The sequence below is a fragment of the Choristoneura fumiferana genome, chromosome 7, assembly GCF_025370935.1.
Source record: "Choristoneura fumiferana chromosome 7, NRCan_CFum_1, whole genome shotgun sequence".
Taxonomy (NCBI): Eukaryota; Metazoa; Arthropoda; class Insecta; order Lepidoptera; family Tortricidae; genus Choristoneura; species Choristoneura fumiferana.
Window position 1 is genome coordinate 1,780,641 of NC_133478.1, and position 21,783 is coordinate 1,802,423.

General features: G+C 38.1%; 1 protein-coding gene across 3 annotated transcripts in view; it reads left to right on the plus strand.

The window, feature by feature from the left end:
• The window catches only part of LOC141429480 (dopamine D2-like receptor), a 211,972-nt gene that overhangs the window by 168,326 nt on the left and 21,863 nt on the right, over positions 1-21,783 (plus strand). For all 3 annotated transcript variants that reach the window (XM_074089790.1, XM_074089789.1, XM_074089791.1), the window contains exons 4-5: positions 15,813-15,922; positions 21,492-21,744. In XM_074089790.1, coding sequence (XP_073945891.1) covers positions 15,813-15,922; positions 21,492-21,744 — 363 coding nt within the window. The remainder of the gene's footprint in view (positions 1-15,812; positions 15,923-21,491; positions 21,745-21,783) is intronic.

A 21,783-nucleotide genomic window follows, 5' to 3' on the forward strand; every position in this document is an offset into this window, starting at 1 on the left:
TGCGGTAGGAATCTTAGACGCATAATGGGTATTTACTTTACTTTCAAACATATTTGGGACCCAAAATTTGAAACACCTATGTATGCTATATAAATATAACTATGCAAGATTATGGAATTCTCGTATATATATCTTGTTTGGATTCGTTTTAACCAGTATTTGGTTATACATACAATACAATGGTGGCAACAGGATGAGCTGATGTTGCAGCCAGGATATCCAGCACACTAGTACACTCTATAAAAAATAATAGCACATATGTTGCGTTTGGATTCGTTTTGATCAGTATTTGATTCTACATACACAAAATAACGCCAACAAAATATAAAAAAACCCCAATTATTATTCAAAGCGATAATATTCTAAATCAACGCAACATATTATAAGCTCACATGAAAATGTCAGAGTTCCTGTTATCTGTTAATTTACGAAGTATGCTACTTCTAACAATGGTAATTTTGTGATTCATGATTTTATTACATAATTTATAATTTGTATGTTAATGATATCATTTTGTATATTTGAATAATGGAACAGCAGATAGTCGCGAAGTTAATGAATCGGAAACAAATGGATATTATAGCTTTTGACTCAGATTGTTTTGGTTTGCGGATGAAATGTAAATTTAGTTCACAATCGTTATATAAATAATACTGTTAATAAATAAAGGTTGTTTGTTATCAACTGACTCAAATATAGTCACCCTTTGATACTACACTTTTAACGTCTTGGTGTTAATTAAATAACTGAAAACATGAAAATATGCAGTTTGTTCAGAATCGAACTTAATCAGTGTTCATTTTCAGAGCAATACAAACAATGAACTCTGGTTGAGCTCGAAACGCGTCAGCGTAGTGTAATGGTGGTGACAGTTGGGTTTGTGTGTAGTATGTATGTATGTAAATACTTTATTGTGCATAAAACACAAAAGTAATACAAAAAGAAAACAACAAACAAAAAGATTATAAAGGCCAACTTATCCCTAAAAGGATCTTGTCAAGCTAAGATAAACTGGAAAATGGGTAATTTCACCGGAGTTAGACACTACTTTTCATTTCGACTGTGAGGAAAGTAAAATACTACAAAAAAAGAGAATAATAATAAATTGAATTTACTTATATCGAACCTCCAACGGTACCTTTTCGACTAGCCACTTGCCACAACCGACTATAAAAAAAATCAAGTTGGTCACGACCAGGAGCTTATATACGAAACTGGAGGTTGAACGCCGAGCGAAGAAGTTTGACCTTTATTACTTATTTATATATTCCATCTCTTTCTTTCACATTTCACGAATGACTTCCATCTCTTTCTTAACCTAACTAAAGAGAGATGGAATATGTTCGTGACGTAATAAAAACCAAGTTTCTTGTTTCAAACTGATGTTCGGCGTTCAACCTCCAGTGTAGTATATAAGCTCCTTGGTTACGACGTACACCTAGATAGATGGCCATGCCGAAACGTGAAAAAAAAGTGTCATTGACGTAACTCAATTATCTCCGACTCCGTTGCTAATCGAAAAATAAAAAATAAAATACTTTCCACCCTAGAGATGAAAACGCAATTTTCCACCCGACTATCTACCCATGAAAATTAAACTTTCCGAACAGGAGAGATGAAAAAGAATATCTTTCTACTGGTGCATGAAAAACCATTCCTCGCAACACATTCTCGCATATCTTGGAATCGGTGAATACGCAGCCTTAATCTTTTGAATCAGGCGTTACTTTGCGGAGCTCCATATAAATGAACTCACAGATATAGATTACACTAGATAACGCAAACACCTCAATCTATCGTGTCACTTTTTTATATCTACTGTGATGTCTCAAGAGCAAATAAGCGATGTGAATTCCCCGATGTCCGCGCAAATGCGCCGCCCGCCCGCGCCGTGGGGCTCGAGTCAGTCACTAGTCATGATTAGTCAATTAGCGGTCAGTCTTTGTATGGGGCCAACCCCGACGTTTGGTCGGGGTTCGGATACGCGAAGAAGATGCATTTACGTAATCTAGTATAATCTATATCTGTTAATGAACCAGAAACAATTACTTTGCTCACCCGCGACCTCACGGTGAAAACGCAGCCTCATCATGAGGTTCAAATTGCTCCGTGATAGTAATTTATTTAGGCGTGTGGAATACGAAAACTGGCTTGTTTGTAAAAGTAAACAAGAATTTCCAGAAATAAACAACATGAGGTATAAACTAAAGCTACGTGACCCGCTAAGTGTGCGGGAAAACAACCGCTTTTAACGAAATGAGGTTGTCATGTTGATGCGATTCATTTTACAGTACCACGGCGGCCGCGTGTCCTGGCGGGTACTTGGGGGTAGCAAATACTTGTGCAAATACTCGTGAATTCACTAAAAATACGGGTATTTTAAAGGAGTAAGTAAATGATAGTCATAACGCTCATAATCATAAAGCTTATTAAAATATTCACTGTTCAATAAACGAAACATTACCTAAATTTTATTATGTAAAAAACGTACTATGGGATTTTTTCTTTTTATTTTTTTCATCTAGATATTGTATATTCTGATTGTATACATTCTGAACATATTTATTGTGAACTTAGTCATTTTAATTGTATGTATTTCAACCATTATAGAAAAAATACTGTACAGAATGTTGATTGATATTTCATTTAAGTATTTATTTTTTATAATGTATTTTGACCACTATGCATTTCAAGCTTATGCGTTTAGAACTTAATATGTCAAATAAGTTTATATTTTTGAAACATTTTATTTTATAACTGTATGTATTTCAACTGATATGTATTTTTTTATACATTATAACTTGTACCCGTTTTCATAGAATGTAATGTAATAGAGCTATGAATATAATAAATACCTTTTTTTTAACGATAGGTTTGCAGTCCCAATCTAACTTAACTTACTTTTCTGATATTCCATGTGAGTGTTTTAGATAAAAATGATTGTGAGCAAATTAAACGTAGGACTTCTTGTTTCGTCTGACTTCAAAAAGTAGAAAAATCTCAATTCAATTAAGTATATTTAGCGGTTGCTTATCTCAGAGTTCCGTCATTTACGAACTGATTCGGATTTTTTTTTTGGGAGGGAATATTTTTTTTTAACTCTACTAGGACTCAAAACTTGTAACTAGTATTTTTCCCCGTTACCACCGAGTATTTTTATGACTGTGCGAGTGACGCGGGCAGGCAATTAAAATTGAGTGTTGCTATTGTCGCCCTGATTGATAGTAAAACCGGATTTCATTCCGGCGGTGATGACCCGGTTGCGGCGTGGTTTTTGTTATTAGCCGACAACATAAGTACAATTATACTAATATAATATAAAGAAAGGAAGGAAGGAAAGAAAAAAAATATAAAGAATGGATACCGGCCAAGTGCGCGTCGGACTCGCGCACGAAGGGTTCCGTACCATTATCTATATTATATAGGTACAACATTAGACATTAGCAATAAACACGTTTGTTGCATGGGAGCCCCCCTTATTTATTTTGTTTTAATTTAATTACTTACTTATAAAGTGAAAGTGAATTCTATGAATATTTCAAGCGTCACCTGTTGCCGTTATTAATATCGAGCAAAAAATGGCAAAAAAACCACGTTTGTTGTATGGGAGCCCCCCTTAAATATTTATTTTATTCTACTTTTTGTATTTGTTGCAACAGCGGCAACAGAAATACATAGTCTGTGAAAATTTAAACTAGCTATCCCGGTTTTTAAGATACGGCCTGGTGACAGACGGACGGACGGACGGACAGCGGAGTCTTAGTAATAGAGTCCCGTTTTTACCCTTTGGGTACGGAACCCTAAAGAAGCTGTTGTGACCTGGTAGTTTTCTTTTTTTTGATGAATTGCCACTTGTTTTTAGTTTTTTAATTTTATGAGTTGCTTTAAAATCAAAAATCTGACACAACAAGCGTGCATAAATCTGATACGACTCTATTTCTAGGGCCGGAGGCCGGAAGGACGTGTCAGATATTTTTGCATGCTCCGCTGTGGCAGATATTAATGCTGGTGACTGTACAGTTGGAAAAAATCCATTATGGACAACTGGGAAGGGAAAGCCCCGACAGTGCTGGACTCTCGCCGGCTAAAAACCCGGCTAATCATTTCCAGCTGTGTAGCTATGACATCTCAAGCAGAGGATTGTGGATTCAAACCCGGACATTTTTTTTTGCACATGCACTTTGAAATTACATTTGAAATTTACCACAAGCTTTACAAAGAAGGAAAACATCGCGAGGAAATTGCAAAAATCTGCGGATGAAGGAAAACATTGTGAGGAAACCTGCACAGTGTCAAAGTTAAGGTCAAAATATCTTTATTCAATTTAGGCTATAACAAGCACTTATGAATGTCAAAAAAAACTACCTCAGGTTCGGAAAAACCTCTGTTGAGAAGAATCCGGCAAGAAACTCAACGAGGTATATTTTTTAAACAGATTAACAATATTATTTAATGATGACATAACATATCGGTGGCCAATCGTAAAATCCGCCAGATCACCGAATTGCTAGGCATATCATGAAATGGCGCCATTTCATGAATTGTGTAAGAGACATCCGCCATATCGTTCAAAACTCACCATTTAACGATTTATTTGCCTAGTGACGTTTAGGCAGATCATGAAATTCCTAGGCATATCATGAAACGCCGCCATATCGGTTCTGGCACTTCGCCGGCCGCTCCCGCGACACGCTCGCTTCGCTCGCTCGGCTCGTGCGTTGTGGTCACAATTCATACTAACCACTCCTCGCTTCGCTCTTTGTACCTATTTTTTTTATTTTTTTCGCCATATCACGATGCCAAGAGAGTGGCGGACACGCCCGAAATAGGGTTTCGTAGCTATAACGAAAAAATTAAGTAATAATTTTCTAAGGATTTCGTATTTTATACGGAATCTTCCAAGTTTAGGTAATTTTATACCTTAGGCTGCTATTTACTCTTAAACTACGAATAATTCTCAAGAAAAATTAGCCGTTATAGTTTTCCTTGTAAGTTTGATATACTTACTACCATCTTGAATTTTTCAAATTTTTCCACCCACCGGTGTAGATTTTAGAGGGGGGGACGCTCGATTTTAATGAAAATTTGCACTTTAAAGTTGAATATTTTGCAAACAAAACACTGAATCGAAAAATCGCTTTAGCAACTCCTAATTTAAAATACCTATCCAATGATACCCCACACTACAAGGTTGGATGAGAAAAAAAACACCCCCACTTTATGTCCATGGGAGGAACTTTAAAAAAAAAAATTTTTTATTGTACCATTTTATCGTCATAGCTTATATATATATATTTGTGCAAAATTACAGCATTCTAGCATAGATAGCCCCTGAGCAAAGCCGCGGACGTACAGATAGACAGACAGACATGGCGAAACTATAAGGGTTCCGTTTTTGCCATTTTGGCTACGGAACCTTAAAAATGATATTTTGCTAGCCTGTCACCTACGGTGCACCTTAACCTGATATCCTTTGTCGACTCTTACGACATCCACGGAAGAAATGGAGAGTTGTAATTTTAACCCGTGCGAATAATTATACTTGTGAAAACTCCACTTAAGCTGGACTTAACTTAAATTTTTCCCCGAAAATCCTCAAAAGGTGCGGTTAAAACCCACAGCGAGGCTTCAGGTATCAAGAACAAGTTTTAGTATACAAATTATACACCCCTAAACTATGATGAGTAGGGTTTGCGGTCAGCGATATGAGAGGGTTTAACGGCTGTATCTTGTTTTAGGACAGTTTAAACCCTACAGGGTCTAAATTTATAGCCTACTAGCGTTTACTCGCGGTTTTGCACGCGTAAATCATTATATTATTATACACCAGTTGAATTGATATTCCGGGATTTTATTAAATTCTCGTGGGAATCCCCTAAAATTACATCGAGGTTTTCACTGACGTTAAGTTAAATCACCCATGCCATATTTCATGACTCCAGCGGTTGTTATTTAGAAATTTTATCCCTATCCCGTGAAAATATCGAGATAAAAAGTATCCTATGTTTTAATCCAGGTCATAAACTAACTTTTTGCCAAATTTCATTCAAATCCGTGATGCCGTTTCAGCGTGAAGAAGTAACAAACATACTCACTCACTCACTCACTCACAAACTTTCACATTTATAATATTAGTAGGGCCAGAGTTTACCTGCGGTTTCGCATGCGTCACATAAGATCTGGCAGTTGAATTGACATTCCGAAATTTTATTTCCAAAAATTACATAGTTTATTTCACTCATCATCATCAGGCCTACTCGTCTGTTCCAGACGAATTTTGGCGTGGCGCCTGTGCACAACGTCTTTGGTGACTGACCAGACCGATGCGAGAGCGACATTTATTTCACTAATGTTGCACGAAAAACAAGTGTGCCATTTCATCAATCTAACGTATAAGAACGCGACTGTACATTTTCTGCATGGTGTCATTGCTGTTATAAATAAATTATTTTCTTTCAATACCCTCCTGCCTACCAAACTACTTTTTTGGAATATCTTTTTGAAACTTTCAAATTATATTGCTTAGAGCTTAAGATGTTCAGGGAAAATATAGGAAAAAATCTCCGGCTTTTCCTACTAGTTTTTCACTTATGTACTTTACAAAGGCCATCAGTGTCCAATTATAATTATTTCTTATGTCCTTCCCAAAGGAAGGATGTAGGCACGAGGATACATATACCAAGGCTGGCTGATTGATCGACTGAGAGATAATGCACAACCTAAATTCGGATCGGATCGGATCGGAATGATATCCCAAAGTTGCTAACAGCACCTTGGGAGCTCTAAGCAAACCTTATCGCTTGATACATGACGATAATAATTAATAACTAATAATAGTTAATTAGTAATCTAGCTTAAGGCTGTTATTTGAACTGTTATTTTCATTAGTGTAATAACAACCGAACGTAAAGTGATAAGTTAATACGCGTCACGTATTTCCCGCCTGGAGTCTTGAGGGATGTGCCACAATTACGAGTATAGTCGAGTTCATAATAATATACTTCTGATCAAAAATACAATTAAAAATATCTGAACACGCTTCTATGCCGCTAACAATAAAGTCGTAATCACGTATTTTTTAACAAAATTTTGCTCATAAGTATAAGAAGTCGACTATACAATACAAGGTTAACTAGACTGACTGATTGATTGACTGATAGACAATACACAGCCGCTGGGTATACGTAGTGATGAAATTTTGTACTTTTGTTTATCTCTTGGGCCCTGACTTTTTTAACAGACGTACAGCCTTATTCATAAAAAGTTAGAGCCTCCTTGAAGGCTCCTTGAAGGCCTGATGCTAAAAAACTGATTCATAAACATCTGTTAGCGCTAATCAGTCGATCAAGGCTCTGCTAAAGTTAGAGGACCGTAGTCGACTACTTTATCTCCCTGCTAAGTCACAAAATGGCCGCCACAAGTTTGAACAGCTGACTTTGACAAGAGCAAAAAACCATACCGAAGATATTTTTAGTGAAGTGAGAGTTACGCAAAGATTTAAAAAAAAAACAGGAAAATCTATTTCAGGAATTTGTATTTAAAAATCCTCTAAATTAGGTATTTATTACTGCTACTTTACTAACAATAAATATGAAAAAAAAAAATTAGGATGATTAACATAATTACGGCTTTTTGCACTTAGGTACAACATAAACATGCTGATCGGAAATGGCGGGAAAACAAACATCTCGCTTTTTATTTTTTTTCCTGCTAATTTGCTGTCACTGCTGTCAATTTTTTTTTAAATTATCGATGAGGCCATTTTTTGTCTTTGATTTGTCAAGATGGCCAACATAACGCGTCTAATCCGTCTATCAGCAGCTCAACAGCTAGCAGACTGCTAGCAAGCGTTTATGAATCATACTTCTTGACAACCGTCTAACAAGCTTAATCAGTCTGCTAAGTAACAGACTGGTCAAACCTCGATTAAGGATTTTTCATGAATAAGGCTGGTAGTATTTAAGACCTAGACGTGGTTGGTGGCTTTGTTATTTTAGACATTATTTGAAAATACTTAAAATTCTTTATTCAATTAACAATTTGTACTTAATAAAGTAACATTCGGCCGTTATTCTTAGTGTTAATTGGTCCTTTCACGTATTGGTCATTTCGCGTCTTCATGATCTTATTTTCATGGTTCTTATGCGTATTGGTCAATGTGAGTCTAAAAGGGCTCTACTAGATGACATGCATGCGACGCGGGCGCCCGCTTAGAGACAATGCGACGTCGGGTCACAGATTAGAACCTGAAACTGGTGGTCCCTGGACACACGCAAAGTGGTCCGCGAAGCTATCAAAGAAAAAAAAGAATTCTTTATTTATTTTTATCAAACGTGTATTTTCCGATCTATGTGGTCCCGGCAGGGCAAAAAGTGAAATTGTCGCACTGAAAGATTAAGCGAATCATTGGAATACGAGTAGATAATAGTAAGGTACAAGTACGTGTTTCCAAGACCCATCACAACCCGGTTTTTTTTTTTTTTTTTTCTGGCTCGCGCGGCTTGCGCATCTGCCACAGACGCGTAAAGGTAAGGAAACTAAATCAATAGAAAATACGGGAATTTGGAATACGGAAAACGGAATTCAACAGGAGAAGATTACATGGGATTAAAACGAAAGAAATAAAGATAAGTATTTTACATAGGTACACATGATAAATTAAATTTAGTGAGATGAGGAATACATATTTAAATTTTAATATCATTATTATTTATAAATATGTTCAATAAGTTATATATAGTTATGTCATTAGAGGCTAAAAGGACAGAGATGGATGTAGGTAATGGGACCTTGTAGGATGTAAGCTGTTCATAAAGGAAGGAGTTGTCATGGAGAGGACATGAGAAAAATATATGATTAGTGTCTGCAATGCCCAAGCCACACTCACAAACATCAGACTCGATCAGTTTAAATTTAGCAAGGCTGGCGGGAGTACAAACATGACCCAGTCTCATACGGATAAGGCAGCAGGTAGCTCTCTTACCAAATTTAAATTTGCCAAACCAAGGTTTACACGGAATGCTAGGTTGAATAGAATAATAATATTTGCCCTTGATCTGGCAACTTTCCACTACCCGGTTTTACGATTACAGCTATCGTTGACACCTGGTAATTTCTCCGTGTAATTTAGTCATGGCAACGGTTGCTAATGATGCTACGTTCTAATTAATACCAAGAACATCGAGGACTTTTTACAGGAGATGGCCAAGTCCCTGCGGCTATTTGTGGACAACAATTAGGCTCAATGTCAATCAGAAAATAATCAAAACGTTTCCACTGTAGGTAATAGTTAGGCCGCAAAAGAAGTCAAAATATCTTTATTCAATTGAGGCTATAACAAGCACTTGTGAATGTCAAAAAAAAACTACCACCGGTTCGGAAAAACCTCTGTTGAGAAGAATCCGGCAAGAAACTCAACGAGGTATGTTATATTTTTAAACAAATTTACAATAGACAAGAGCCCTTTTACATGTCACCTTTTTTGTATTACCAGTGCTGTCGGAAACACAACGTTTGCGAAGAAGAATGCTCCACATGAAATTTGGCTGAAAATAAATATTAGTAGCAAAGCAGTATAATAATATTTTTTAATCTGTGCTTAAATATTTTAAAACATAAGGCTGCGTTTCCACCAGAGGAATGTGTTTTTCATGAACCTATTTACTGGTTCATGGGAACGCTTCATTAACTCGTACTAATAGCCTCGTAGCGCAACTCCAGTGGAAGCAGCTCAGCGGAGCGAGGTCTTTGTATATATAAAACAAGGAAAGGATGTATGCGAGAAATTTGTTGCGAGGGATGTGTTGCAAAGTATTCAGTTACTACTAGCGGCACGTGACGTGCGCGCTCCGCTCCAGCCGCACCGCATCCAGCTCGCTTAGGTATTTAAATAGAGCCCGCTACACACATCCTCGCTACGCATCTTCGCGCCGCTCAGCTACCTCGCACACCTTTAGTGGAAACAGTCACAACGTTCCACATCCTCGCACCGCTCAGCTACCTCGCACATCTTTAGTGGAAACAGTCACAACGTTCCACATCCTCGCACCGCTCAGCTACCTCGCACATCTTTAGTGGAAACAGTCAACCACGTTCGACATCCTCGCGCCGCTCAGCTACCTCGCACATCTTTAGTGGAAACAGTCACAACGTTCCACATCCTCGCACCGCTCAGCTATCTCTCAAACCTTTAGTGGAAACAGTCACAACGTTCCAAATCCTCGCACCGCTTAGCTACCTCGCACACCTTTAGTGGAAACAGTCACAACGTTCCACATCCTCGCACCGCTCAGCTACCTCGCACACCTTTAGTGGAAACAGTCACAACGTTCCACATCCTCGCGCCGCTCAGCTACCTCGCACACCTTTAGTGGAAACAGTCGCAACGTTCCAAATCCTCGCACCGCTCAGCTACCTCGCACACCTTTAGTGGAAATAGTCGCAACGTTCCACAACCTCGCTACATATCCTCACACCGGTCAGCTACCTCGCACATCTCTCATGGAAACGCAACTAAGTATAGCAAATGAAATCATACGTATTCCATCGTAATTATTATCAAGTTAATCTCTTTAAGCCATACCGAGTATCTTCCAAGAACCAATTCTATAGTGAATTTCGCATTATGTGGTTAACGGAAGACTGGTAAGTGCCCGTAACACAATCTTCGGCCATTTTGGGCTCATGCCTGTAGTTTGAGATTCAGAGGGCGGTTGGACGAGATGGATTGGACACTTTAATTATTGTTATAATACTTACGTTAATATGAACTAACTTAAAATAAAAAATACTATTGGAGAGTGAGTTTTCAGTGTATTAATAAATAACAGCTTGTACAATTTACTACTTCTTTTTAATATGACCATCTTTTACACGTCGTATTCAATTGGAATATTACAGATTTCTTAAAATTGATTATTATTCATAAAAAATATCGTCAATAAAAAAATGTCAAAAAATTATATAGGTAGAAAAAACATTGTGTCCGTTACGCCCTTTTTAGGGTTCCGGAGCCAAAATGGCAAAAACGGAACCCTTGTAGTTTCGCCATGTGTGTCTGTCTGTCCGTCCGCGGCTTTGCTCAGGGACTATAAATGCTAGAAAGCTGTAATTTTGCACGGATATATATGTAAACTATGCCGTCAAAATAGTACAATAAAAAAATTAAAAAAAAAATTTAAGGTACCTCCCATAGACGTAAAGTGAGGGTGATTTTTCTTTTCTCATCCAACCCTATAGTGTGGTGTATCGTTAGCATCGTAGAAGATTTTTTGATTCAGTGATTGGTTTCCAAAATATTCAACTTTAAAGTGCAAATTTTCATTAAAATCGAGCGTCCCCCCTCCCCTCTTAAATCTAAACCGGTGGGTGGAAAAATTTGAAAAAAATCAGGATGATAGTAAGTACATATATCAAACTTACATGGAAAACTATAACGGTTAAGTTTGCTTGAAAATTATTAGTAGTTTAAAAGTAACTAACTGCCTGTATAAAATTTACCTAAACTTGGCAGATTGCGTATAAAATACGAAATCCTTAGAAAAATATTACTATTTTTTTTCGTAAAATCCTTATTTTGGGCGTATCCGACACGCTCTTGGCCGGTTTTTTCGATTTTTCTGAATGATTTGGCACAGTCTGCGTTCAATGCGATTACTTATAAAAAAACCGGCCAAGCGCGTGTCGGATACGCCCAAAATAGGGTTCCGTAGCAGTGTTGGGCAAAATTTAGTTTGACTAATGATTGATGACTAATGATTTGTTATTGTGATTGATGATTGATTAGTTTGATATTATATAAGCTGACCAACATAATAAAATCAAATCTAATATTATCTTTGCCAAAACCAACGTCTTAAACACATATCCGCGTTAATAACTCATGTATAAAATAAAACAGTAATATTTCTTTAATGACCTATCACAACCACTCATCCATATTCAGAAAAATTATAATCTCACAGTCCAACATTTCTTCCAGCGGCGATGCCGGCGATTCTATTAAATAAACGAAGTAGAAATTAATTTGTAAACTAATTGCTAGTTATTACTTCGAAGAATGAGTTCCATTTTGAAAGCTGAGATTCTAGTTTGTTAGTGAATTAATTTTGAAATTCCAAGCGCTTTTTTGTGACGTTTCTACTGGGATGATATATTGTTACTTTCGTGATTCAGTTTTAATTTGTGATAAAGTGTATTAAAATAAGTAGGAATTATTTGTTTGCAAGATGCAAATAAATGAAGTTTACACATATTTTATGTTTTAATATCATGTTTAGAAATAAATCCGATTCGTATTGGCGATCTCTTACTTCAAATAGCGAATCTGCTGCGTTAAAAATGTGCTTGTGATGTAAGTCATTTTTATTTTAAAACAAAAACCGGCCAAGAGCGTATCGAACACACCCTGGACAGGGTTCCGTAGCCGTTACGAAAAAAATCCTCGCATACCTTATTTTATACATTATCTAGGTTGTTAATTTTTATTTTATTTTATACGAAATTTTCTAAGTAGGTATATTTCATAAGTTAGACTTAAATAAAAGATATACATGGGCACAATACAACGCCGCCGTAGCTTTTCAGAGAAATAACAAAAACTTGCCTACCATTATTCCTTCAAGCATTTTCCTAGTAACGATGAAGTTTATTATTTTTACTAGGTATGTTTTTTGTGGTGATATATCAAACTTTTTCGGAGAACGCCGAGACCGCGCTTTGTTCTCGGAGCTTGAAGCCCCATTTTGTTCGCGTCTCTCATTAAGCTGGACTATTAATTAATTGAGACTGGAACTTAAGAAACCGGGTCCGAATTAGCGTTGAATCAACATTAATTGTAGATAATACCTTTCATTTTTATTCAAAGTTCTTTACTGACTTTATTTGAAAGAAGAAAGATTTTTTTTGCATTGTCGTCTAAACTAGGTAGGTACATAAAGCCGCATTCTCTCTCTCTCTCTCTCTCTCTCTCTCTCTCTCTACGCTTGTGATGCGACACTACTGCATCAGATAAATGCAACCCTATAAAATGTATGAAACCGATTCCGTTCTGATGCATCACGACACAACACGACAAATAAATGTGAATAAATCTTAATCGTACTTTAAGTTTCAACTCAATGTAACCGTTGAAAAGTCCCGCCACGCGGAGATGATCCTGGCTGAAAGTAGTCGGGCTTTTTCTTGAAACTTTAAACGTTTACACGCTTGCGCTTGTGAAAGGTTGTCGTAGCTTGGCAAGCGTAAAAATGTACAGAATTCTGCAAAAGCCGTGTCACATTCGTTCCGGTGCAGGTGTTCAGGCGACAATGTGTGGTATTGACGAGCGAAACAGGCGCCATTATATGGAGTGGGCGCAGGGGCGTCTTTACCTATAGTGCAGGGTGTGCGTTGCACACGGGCGCAGTGGTCTTAGGGGCGCCGGCCGCGGCACTTTGTACCTATTCCATTTTGACCGCGCGCTTCCTAGATGGCGCTAAAGTAATAATTGCACACGGGCGCTACATGGGCTAAAGACGCCGCTGAGTGGGCGCCAGTGGCAGCCGGAGAAACAAATAAAGTGCGAATGTGAGTCAAAGTCAAAAGGCCTTATCAAGCACTTATGAATATCAAAAAAATCTACTACCGGTTCGGAAAAGCCTCAGTTGAGAAGAATCTGGCCAGAAACTTAACAAAGTAGTATTGGCTCTTAAAGACATAACCAGCGAAGCTACTCCGAAATATGGAAATGGTCTCGCCGGAAGACCAGCGCTGGCCCCACTAAAGGAGTCCGCATTTTATGCTGAGGCGGGACCATTTCGGGCGCATATATATAAGTATACATTTTTTTTTCTCTTTTTTAATTGTGTAGTGTCCCGAATAAATCTTTTCATTTTAATTTTTTTTTTTTTCAAAGTCGAAGTTCGTGTCGTTCGGTCCCTTTGACACTTATACTACTAATACGAGAGTGAAAGGGATGATACGATACGAATTTCGATTTTCAAATTTCGGAGTAGGCCCTGCATGCATTCTGTAGGGAGCGCTAGTGCTGCTGGCGTACTGCCGCGGCGCAAACTGCCAACTGCCTACCCTGGAATCAACCTAGCACACCAAGAGGTCGTATACTAACGTGTGGGCGCTCACTATCACACTCACCATCTCTTCCTACCCTCATCATATACTGTGAGACGGAAAGAAAAGGTGATAACGTTTTTTTCGAATGCGTTACACAATATCGCGCCTCAGGATCAAACTAATCAATTTAGATAATTATAGGATAACGATTCGTAACAGTGATCACTAATAAAAAAACAGTGAAATTTATTTTTTATTTCTTTAAAGTTTTTTCGTAGTATGAGATGTGTTCGTAACACTACAGTAATATTATTATTAATAGCTATTTCCCGCGCGCGACTCCGTGTCCGCGTAGAATTAGTTCATCGCTATTTCGTTGAAAATATGTAATTTTTGGCATAAAAACTATTCTATGTCCTTCCCCAGGACTCCAACTATCTATATACCGAATTTCATCTAAGTCGGTCCAGTGGTTTAGACGTGATGAGGTAACAAACAAACGAACATACTAACAAACTTTCGCATTTATTATAATAGTGGGATTCCAACTTTTGAAATAATCACCTTTTTCTATCTCACTCATGTATTCCCTGCAGCAAAAACAACGCACGTTCATTCTCCCCGCTTATACTGGGACGCTTACTCCCGCGCAGTCTCCCCAAAGACATCAAGAACAGCTATCTCAAAACAGCCCACTGAAAGCGCATTCATTCCCAATGAGTTATTTCCGCAGTGGGGTCTCTGCACGGAGTTATGGCTACCGAATACTTCGATTGGATTGCTACCTTAGTTATGGCAGAGAAGGTACGAAACATAAATATCGATAGGGAAATGGAGTGTGATGGCGATATTAAAAGAAACGGCGGTGTTTGGATTTTTTGGGGCGGAAAATGCGATGTTTTGTCTTAGACTTGCACAAAGCGTTGGAACAGGAGATTTTTAGGGTTCCGGAGCCAAAATGGCAAAACGGAACCCTTATTCGTCAAGTCTGTCTGTCTGTCTGTCTTTCCGTCCGTCCGTATGTCACAGGCATTTTACTCGAAAACTACAAGATGTATATCAGTGTTATAAGTTTGACCGCTATGTGTATCTGTGTGTCAGTCTGTGGCACCGTCTTAAAGGGGTGAACCGATTTGAATGCGTTTTCTTTATTTGAAAGCGGGTTTCTAGCGATGGTTCTTAGACATGTCTTAACAAAATCGGTTCAGCCGTTTTTGAGATATTGAACTTTGAAGCGACAATGTCGGGGGTTTTCCAACTTTTTGTCGGTTAGGTTATTTTAGTGTTAAAATGTACCTACCTAGACCTAGACAGTGCATAAATATGTAGCTACTTTCTTACTGCTTCCCGATTCAGTTCTTTACTATGGATATTGTAACTAAATTGTAACAAAATAGCTTTTTGGTACTAAACTTGGAAATCCTATGCTAATAAACCAAAGACTTTGCGAAAGCCCCAAATCTTTTACGACCCCTTCAGTATACGGAAAAGTTCAAAAGGTACTAGGTACACGTACCTGATGAACATTTTCAAATTTTATTGTATTGTAGAGCGTTCTAGATTTAGATTCGTCTTTGTTTTATGGTTTTGGTGCCCCGCAGAAAATGATGATGATGGTGGTGATGATGATGATAACGTGGTGCTGGTGCTAATAATGATGGTGATGATGTTGATTATGATAATGATGATGACGGTGATGATGGTGATGATGAAGATGATGGTCCAGCAAGCGGGGGACTAATGGCTTGTGTCTCTTCCAGTTCAACGGAGCTTGGGGCTTGCCGGCGCTGGTCTGCGACTGCTACATCGCCATGGACGTCACCTGCTCCACCTCTAGCATATTCAATCTAGTCGCCATATCTGTTGACAGGTGAGGCTGTTTCCATAATTCATAGAAAAACACGAGGATATGCCATAAGTCCTCTCCTCTCATCCACTCAAAGGTTGACTGGTAGAGATCCCTTAAAGGGATAAGTCCGCCTTTGTACAAGTATCTTAAAGTTTGTCAGTAATGTTTTGTTAATTTTCTTTTGTACAATAAAGAGTTTACATACATACATACATATAAGTAAGCCCCTTTGTGCCGAAAGCAGTGTCGAACCACTTCATTTCCCATAATCTCCATTTGTCATAATTTTACTTGCCATACCAACGATTACCATAAAATATATAGAGGCGTGCTGTATTCAGGATTTTTTTAATGACATCCTAAAGAATGCAGTAGGTTAGGTTAGTTTAGTATCACTTCGAAAGGAAATGCTTTTTCAGAAATACATTACATTATTACATAATTTATTGAATCAGGCGTTACTTTGCGGAGGTCCATATCAATGAACTAAAATAATTTCCTTGCTCACCCGCGACCTTATGATAGCTAAGCTTATGCAAAATATGCGTGTTCATGCAGTTCCTCCACCTCCACACTGTAAGAACACACACAAATCACACAAACCCATCTATCACCACCACCACACTACACTGACGCGTTTCGAAACGCGTTTGAGTTCGAAACGCGTCAGTGTAGTGTGGTGGTGGTGATAGATGGGTTTGTGTGATTTGTGTGTGTTCTTACAGTGTGGAGGTGGAGGAACTGCATGAACACGCATATTTTGCATAAGCTTAGCTATCATAAGGTCGCGGGTGAGCAAAGAAAAAATATTTTAGTTCATTACATTATTACAAATTAAAATTGTGGAAAACGAATTAAGTCGTATAAAATTTGGCCAAACGATAGAGAAACATCACAAAATGCTAACGCATTTCAAACTTTAAGCCAGTTTAATCTACCGTGAGACTCACTCATATTAAATATATTGACCCGGATAACTCACGTCTTAAATCGAGTTTAGGCTAATCCGTGGCTACGGATTAGCCCGAAACATGTCGAGCTAAACTAGATTTAAGACGTGAGTTATCCTGGCCAACATATTTAATATCAGTTTAATCTAAATACTAAAATGAGCGTTTACCTATGCCAAATTATAGCTTCCTAGCAAGGTTCGGAACCGGTTTTTTAAAATAGCGGTAAATACCGGTTTATTTCGGTTTAACTCCGAACTTTCATAAGAACGCGAACGTTTTTAAGAACTTAACTGTATTAAATATAACAACCCGGATAACTCACGTCTTAGATCGAGTTTAGCTCGACATGTTTCGGGCTAATCCGTAGCCCTTCGTCTTCGGAGCAACGCGACTCAGCGGCTGCTGCAACACGGGTCATTATATTTAATATGAGTGAGTCTCACGGTAGTTTCATGTTCAAAACTTAACTATAACCTAAATAAACCGGTTTCTTCGACGAGTGAAAGCTGGCCGGCCGCAAGGCTCGGAACCGGTTTATAAAATAGCGGTAAATACCGGTTTATTTCGGTTTAACTCCGAACTTTCATAAGAACGCGAACGTTTTTAAGAACTTAACTATAATCTAAATAAACCGGTTTATTCGACGAGTGAAAGCTGGCCGGCCGGCGGCGGGCGGCGACGTTTATCCGGTAAATAAACCGGTTAATCTGACAAGAACTTTATGGAAATGCTCCTTTAAAAACCGGTTTAAAAATAACGGTTTCGCGAACGAAACCAAAATGAAAAGGTTTTGCGCCAAGTACATAATAACGGTTTGAAAATTTAACCGGTATCCGAGCCCTGCTTCCTAGTACTAAAAGTATCTGGGCTAAACCGACAGGCAGGTAGACAGAAGGACATGGTGTATGTAAAGGGTTTAATTTTTTCCATTTCAACTACGGCACCATAAAAAGTAATCCGCTAATACTGTTAAATCTACTTAGGTACACTGAAGTTAGAATCCACATGCATTATTTATTTTGATAGCCGCAAACAGCGAAAGAGAACAAATTGAAACAGTCTTCAGGAGCCATAACAGACACAGCAAGCGTAATAATAACCAGTGAGGAAACTCCGCCGTCTAAGGGACACTACCCAGTGTAGGGCAGGACTGTGTACCACAACGTTAATTTCCCAAACAGTCCAACCTTTGGGATTTTTTAGAGTAACTCTGACGTACTATACGTATGATTGCCCTACAAGCATTTTAGAATAACACGTAGCTAGGGGGCTACTTCGTATCGTACCGTCCCTCTCCCTCTCGCATTAAATAATATTAGCGTCAGCGGGACAGCAAGATACGTAGTTCTAATTTTGCACTTCGTAGCATAGGGGCTGATGCTCACCAGCATGACTCTAAGCACAGCCCAAGAGCCTCTTTCATCACTCACTGATACATTTTATGCAACAGGTAAATGTGATGCCGTCTCTATTTTTTTGGACGCGGCAAACAGAGATGGCATTATAGTTAACTTTCACATAATATAATTTATCAATCTGTGGTTAAACAGGAGCTTAGTGCTCGCTGGGTTACCTGTTAAATTGCATAGAGTTTAAAAAAATAATAGACAAAATGTAGTCATTCGATTTAATATTTTTTTCTCAGAAATTGATAACTTTACAGGACTGTCTAAAAATAAACCTAACCTAAATCAATCTGTACATTACAGGATCGTAAAATTTCGTCGCGACAATGGTTTCACCGAAAAATATGTTATGACTTATAATATCATATGGCGATTTTGTGTTTCGTCCTTTATTCTTTTCAAGCTTTATTAGGTTTGCACAATCTAACGTTAGGACCGATACAAAAGAGTACGCTAACTATATTATTATTACGCTATGGAACAGGTGAAATCCTATTATTAAAAGTAAATGTACTCTGGAACGCTAATTTACTTCAAGACATTGCGTAGAATATTAACTATATGAGGTTAGGTTAGGTTAGTTTTATAAAAATCCTGAGAAATTTACTGTTTCAGAGTAAAAAGCATTTGGCCAAATGAAACATTTGCGAAACGAACCATTTGTAAAAAGAAAAATGGCGAAATGAAAGGATTCCAAACGTTCGTCACGAGTGTTCGTCACTGTATTTAACTCTATGTCATTAGCAATAGAAGTGACAGCAGGGTGCCATCTATTGGGCCATAGTGTCAAGCACTTGGACGTTGACCTCGCGTATTGATTCGATAAGGGTGCTTCAGACGATACACATTTGTATGCAAAAGGTGATTAGTATCGTCTGGGAGGCACTTTATATAAAGTTCAATTGTTTTGAATGTTAAACAAAATAATGTTTAAACTATTGATGAGTATTATTTTCTGCAAACATTTGACTTTGCTTATGATTTTCTTTTATACAATAGACTGACATAGTTGCCTGTTAAGAGAAGTGGGGAGGGGGGGGACACAGTCAAGTCCCATTTTCTTAGGAACGAATCATCATCATCATTATTATTTCGGCCTATATACGTCCCACTGCTGGGGAGAGAGTGAGTGAATGAGAGAGCTTGAGCGGTACCTCGCATATGCGTGCAGGTTTCTTCACAATGTTTTCCCTCGCCGTAAAGCTCATGGTTAGTTTCAAATGTAATCGAATGCACGACACTGCTTGAGAAGCCATATGTTTAACCACTAGTAACAAGTCGAAGTTAATAAAGTCTGTAAATTATTGGATCTGCGTAAAAATTGAGCCTTAAATTCAAGCTGTCGGAACAGTCTCCCCGCTTAGTTATGGGGGCACATCGGCCACTGCATTGGAGGTATATTATTGTAAAATCTGACCAACTTAGAAAAGTTCAATCCCCCCCCCCACGACAATCATTACAAAATTCAGTAGGTAGCTATCTCAAAAATGGCCTGCCTGGAAGAGATCGTTCTAAGCCGCTAAGCCGCCTATTGCTTACCTTGTATTTTTCTCTATATGTACCTGTTTTCTGTATTGCTTACTATTTGTATTGTACAATTAAGAGTCATTGTTTTGTATTGAAATGGCTAAACCGATTTTAATGCGGTAATTATGTAATACATAGCTAAGCAACACTGCAAAGAAACTCGCTTTCACTCTAAAAAATTAATCGAAATCGGTCCATCCGTTTGAGAGCTACGTTGCCATACACAGACGGATAGGCAGACAAATATTAGCATCAAACTTATGAAACCCCTCTTTTAGCGTCGGGGGGTTGGAAAATCAATATATTTTTAGGGAAAAAAATTCAACACTGCTCTTTGGCTCCACTGATTCTCATTCTCATGCATATGCAAAGTACTTACCTAATAGAAAATATTACTAGACTCTAAAATGCTGAAATGCATAGCACTAGCGATAAACATTCACTTGGAAAACGGACCATTTCCGAAGGATTTTTATTTTCTTGCTGACCCGAGATTTCTACGCTCGGAATGTTTATATGGTTTTTATTGAGCAATTTTTACCGTGGCAGGGTATTTTCCAGGAAGAGTCGCTATTTTTAAGCGGCATTGAAAATACTTTCATTATTTTATTTATTTTCCTAATACCTACATGTATTACTTATTAAAGATACGAATTTTTACTGAACAAAATTTTTCGATTTTGTAAGAGACTTTATCAATCTGTGCGCGAATTGGCGGAACACCGCTCGGCGGAGCTCCTATTTCAGCGTAGTCTTATTCTTCCTCAAACGATTAATCTTTTCGGATGGGTTAGGTTAGGGGCGTAGTGTAATTGGTAGCATACTCGGCGCGTATAGCCAAGACACGCGGGTTTAAATCTTGGGCGGGGTCACCCGAAAACTGTTTCATTTAAAAAGCTTATATTTCGTTGAGCAAACATTCTACTATAATAAATAAGTTTTTATTAAAAGCTTAACTTTTAGCACGAGTTTTTTGCTGGCTGTACATTTTAGGGTTCCGTAGTCAACTAGGAATACTTACAGTTTCGCCATGTCTGTCTGTCTGTCTGTCTCTGTCTGTCCGCGCCGCAGCTCAGAGACCGTTAGTATTAGAAAGCTGTAATTTGGCATGAATAGACATATCAGTCACGCCGACAGTGGTAAATAAAATAAAAAATTTGGTTACCTCCCATACTCGTAAACTGGGGATGATTTTTTTTTCACTTCCACCCTTTATTGTGGGGTATCGTTGGATAAGCATTCGAAAATGAATAAGGGTTTACCGCAAAATATGAAAAAACTCACGGAAGTTAAGCTTAATAAACACTTTCTAGGAAAAATATTATCAATTTAATCAGTCGAGCCGTTTTTAAGTTTTTGTAAAAAAAATATTTCTAAAGTTAAGTTAAGGCAAGGTCGGAGCCCTACACTGAGCATGACCCAACATGCTCACCGGTTTTGTTGACTGCAGTTGCCATGTGTTCCATATGAATACCAAATTTCAACTCAATCCGACCACTGGAAGTGGATTAAAATTGCTAGATTTGAAGCAAGCAAACAAACTACGAGAACTACTTACGAGGTTAAATAAACGTTTGTAAAATGATAAAGAAAATGTGTAAATGCACCATCGATTTAAAGGAAGTGAAGTTTAGGCTCGAAATAAAAAAAAATGACGAAGAGTACCATCGATATGAAGAGAAGCTTCAATTTCTTTTTCCGCAGATACATAGCAGTTACACAGCCAATCAAGTACGCGAAGCACAAAAGCAATGCCCGCGTGTGGAGCATGATCTGCCTGGCCTGGCTCGTCTCTAGCGGCATCGGCTGCCCCGTAGTCCTGGGCCTCAACTACTCCCCCGACCGCCGCCCCGACCAGTGTCTCTTCAACAACACTGACTACGTCATCTACTCGTCATTGGGTTCTTTCTACCTGCCCTGTGTCATCATGATGTTCCTGTATTACAACATATTCAAAGTAAGCCTTCTTCTTAAGTTTCCTTCTTTATCCTTCGTG